General features: G+C 65.6%; 1 protein-coding gene across 1 annotated transcript in view; it reads right to left on the bottom strand.

Moving 5' to 3' along the window:
• PFL1_06595 (uncharacterized protein) overlaps positions 1-3,147 on the bottom strand; it is a gene marked incomplete at both ends in the record, with an annotated part of 6,557 nt that overhangs the window by 243 nt on the left and 3,167 nt on the right. The window contains one exon of the mRNA XM_007884137.1: positions 17-3,124. Within this exon, the coding sequence (XP_007882328.1) occupies positions 17-3,124 (3,108 nt within the window). The remainder of the gene's footprint in view (positions 1-16; positions 3,125-3,147) is intronic.

Raw genomic sequence — 3,147 nt, 5'->3', positions numbered from 1 at the left:
GGGAGCCGCCATAGACCGATGCGGCGGCCTGCGGGTACATCTGCTGCTGTTGCCCGGGGAAGCCGCCGTAGATGCTGGCGCCGCTTCCAAACTGGCCCTGGGGCGCCATGAAGCCGCCTCCGACGGGCATGCCGTACGTCGATGCCGGCCCGCCGTAGGTCGACATGGCCGGGGTGGCGTAGCCGCCGCCGTTGCCGCCGCCGCCCATGCCGCCGATGCTGTACGTCGACTGGCGCGCCATGTCGGGCTGCGGGAAGCCGTAGGCGGGCGCGGCGACGATCGAGGGCGTGCCGCCGTACTGGGACGGCGTGGGGCTGTGGCCGAAGCTGCCGTTGTGGGGCAGCATGGGCGCGCCGTAGAGGCTGGGCGCGTAGGCCGACCCGGCGCGCGACCCGGCTCCCGTGCCCGGGCCGCCGCCGCCGCCGACGAGCGACTTGCTCTCGTTGCGCGCCGCCTCGATGATGGAGCCAATCGACCTGGCCGAGTTGCGCTCCCACAGCTCGTTTTCGTACTCGGTCCACGTCTGGAGCGGGATGTCGCTGGCGTCGAACTTGCCCTCGTCGTGGACGACGACCTTCTGGCCCTTTTCGCCCATGACGACGCGCGTGTTGCCCCACGAGAAGTCGTCCATGTGCCAGAACGAGTAGAGGGGCAGGAAGAGCGACCAGATGGGGATGCCGATGATGTAGACGATCATCCATCCGATCATCTCAAACTTGCGGTTGAGGAGGAAGATGAGGGCCTGGCAGCCGTAGATGGCGGCGAGCATGATGATGGCGGTGAGGGGGATGGTGCCGTTGTCGGTGGCGACGAGGACGATGAGGTAGGCAATGTAGGCCACGGTGACGGGCGCGATGACGGTCGACAGCAGGTCGATGAAGACGATGAAGCGCATCGAAAACAGGCAGAAGCCGCACAGGCCGGGCGTAAAGATGAGCTCGACGAGGTTGTGGACGGTCGAGTTGATCCAGCGGCGGCGCTGCGACAGGAGCACCTTCCAGTCGTCGGGGGCCACCGTGTAGGCCTTGCAGTCGCGCACAAAGATGGTCTTGTACTTGCCAAAGTGCTTGAGGACGAGCGTGGTCAGGTAGCGGTCCTCGCCGAGGTGAAGCAGGTTCTTGGTGTGGAGCGTGTCGACGCGGTTCTCGGAGTACTCTTCGACGATGGCCGAGGCGATGAAGAGCGGGCGATGGGTGTCCGGGGTGCGGATGCGGAACATGGAAAAGCATCCGGGCAGGCACGTCACCGAGCCAAACAGCGACTCGAACGCCTTGGCCAGGTAGTGCGAGATGTAGTACTCGTACACCTGGAGCATCGTGACGAAGCTGGCCTTGGCGTTGGAGAGGGCCGTCTCGCCGCAGAGGCCGATGACCTTCTTGTCGCGGATGAAGGCCGAGATGAAGCGGTTGAGCGACAGGCTGTCGACCTCGGTATCGGCGTCGACCTGGAGGATGTACTCGTAGAAGCTGGGGTTGACGCCGATGACGTTCTTGATCTGGTGGTAGATCTCGAGCTCCATGGGGTTCATGGGCAGGCCAAAGTGGACCTTGTTGAGGAAGCGCATCAGCACCAGCTGCGAGTCCCGCTTGCCTCGGTTGCCCGGCCGCGAGCGCTCCGTCGGCTTGCCGCACTTGACGACGACAATGTAGGGCACGACGTGGCCGAGGTGCTCGTAGAGGCCCGAGTAGACCTTGGCCATGTTGTGCTGCTTGCTGCCCTCGCCGAGCGAGAGGAAGCTGAGCGCCTCGGGCTCCAGGTTGGGGTCGGCGCCGAGGATGTCGAGCACGATGCGCGGCGTGGGGCGGTCGTTGCCCGATCCGACAATGTTGCCGTCGCAGATGACAAAGATGAGCTTGCGCTTGTCGTCGTACTTGAGCGCCGCCAGCGAGTCGATCGTCTTGCGCATCGACTCCTCCCCCTCGGTGTAGCAGGGCACCTGGCAGATGACAAACTTGTCGTGGTCCTCGGGCTTGCGGGCGCGGCCAAACTGGAGCGCCGCCAGGAACTTGAAGCCGAGGATGGCCACCATGACGAGCGACAGCGCCAGCAGGATGTACTGCGAGAACTTGCACTTGGCCGAGTTGCGGTGGTCGACCTTGCCGATGAAGTAGAGGTTGCGCAGGCAGACGCGCTGGCGCTCGAGGACGTCGGCCGGCAGCGGCAGCGAGTCGAGCTGCTTGGTGATGTCCTTGCCCGGGTTCTGCGTGATGAGGCTGATGATGGGGTCCGACATAAACTTGAGGTTGGTCCCCGCGGGCGCCTGCTGGCCGTCAGGGGCGCGCAGCGCGCCCTGGTTGCCCTGCTTGACGTAGTCGGTGACGTCGTAGATGCCGCCGCGGTAGACGGCCACCGAGCGCTTGTCCTCGAGCAGGTCGCGGATGCCGTCGGACGTGTAGCCGAGGAAGCCGCGGCGGTAGTTGGAGCGCAGCAGCCACATGGTCTGGTAGTACCAGTCGGGACGGGCGTCGTCGGTGTGGAAGGTGCGGAAGTCGTGGTACTGGGCGTTCTTGTCGGTGGCGTTGTCGTTGGACAGCTGCACCCACGGGCTGACGCTGCCCGTCACGCCGTTGCACAGCGCATTGACCTGGACAGGGAAGATGGGCGTGGCGTCGTAGCCGGCGTAGCGCAGGATCGAGTCGTCGGGCACCACGCTGACAATCGAGCGGTGCATGGCCGTGATCTCGCTCAGGTCAAAGACCTCGCCGCGGATGGCCGTGTAGGAGTTGTCGCCGATGTGCGAGCGGAACTCGTTCTGCGTCAGGACGTGCTCCTTGGGGCAGATGAGGTTGCCGAGGACGACAATGACGAAGACGGCGCAGCCGCAGATGAACCAGATCATCATGTTGATGGCGAGCTTCTCGCGCCACGCCATGCGGATGTCGGGGCGGCGCAGGCCGCCGATCCAGTTGAGCAGCGGCGTCGGCACCCAGAACGTCAGCAGCCAGGTGAGGGCGACCCACTTGCGCCGCGCCGACGTCGTCTGCACCTCCTCGGCCACCTCGCCCGACGGCTCCTCGGTAAAGGCCGTGGCGCCGCCCTTTTCGTTGTAGAGGCCGTTGCCGCCGGCGCCGCCGGCCTTGCCGCCCGCGGCGTCGGCAAACATGTTGCGCGACGGCGCGTACATCTCGGAACCCACCACCGACGCCG

This window comes from Pseudozyma flocculosa, assembly GCF_000417875.1.
Source record: "Pseudozyma flocculosa PF-1 unplaced genomic scaffold scaffold00027, whole genome shotgun sequence".
NCBI lineage: Eukaryota > Fungi > Basidiomycota > Ustilaginomycetes > Ustilaginales > Ustilaginaceae > Pseudozyma > Pseudozyma flocculosa.
The sequence above is the reverse complement of the archived record's forward strand: the minus strand, read 5'-3'. Positions and strand labels throughout refer to the sequence as shown.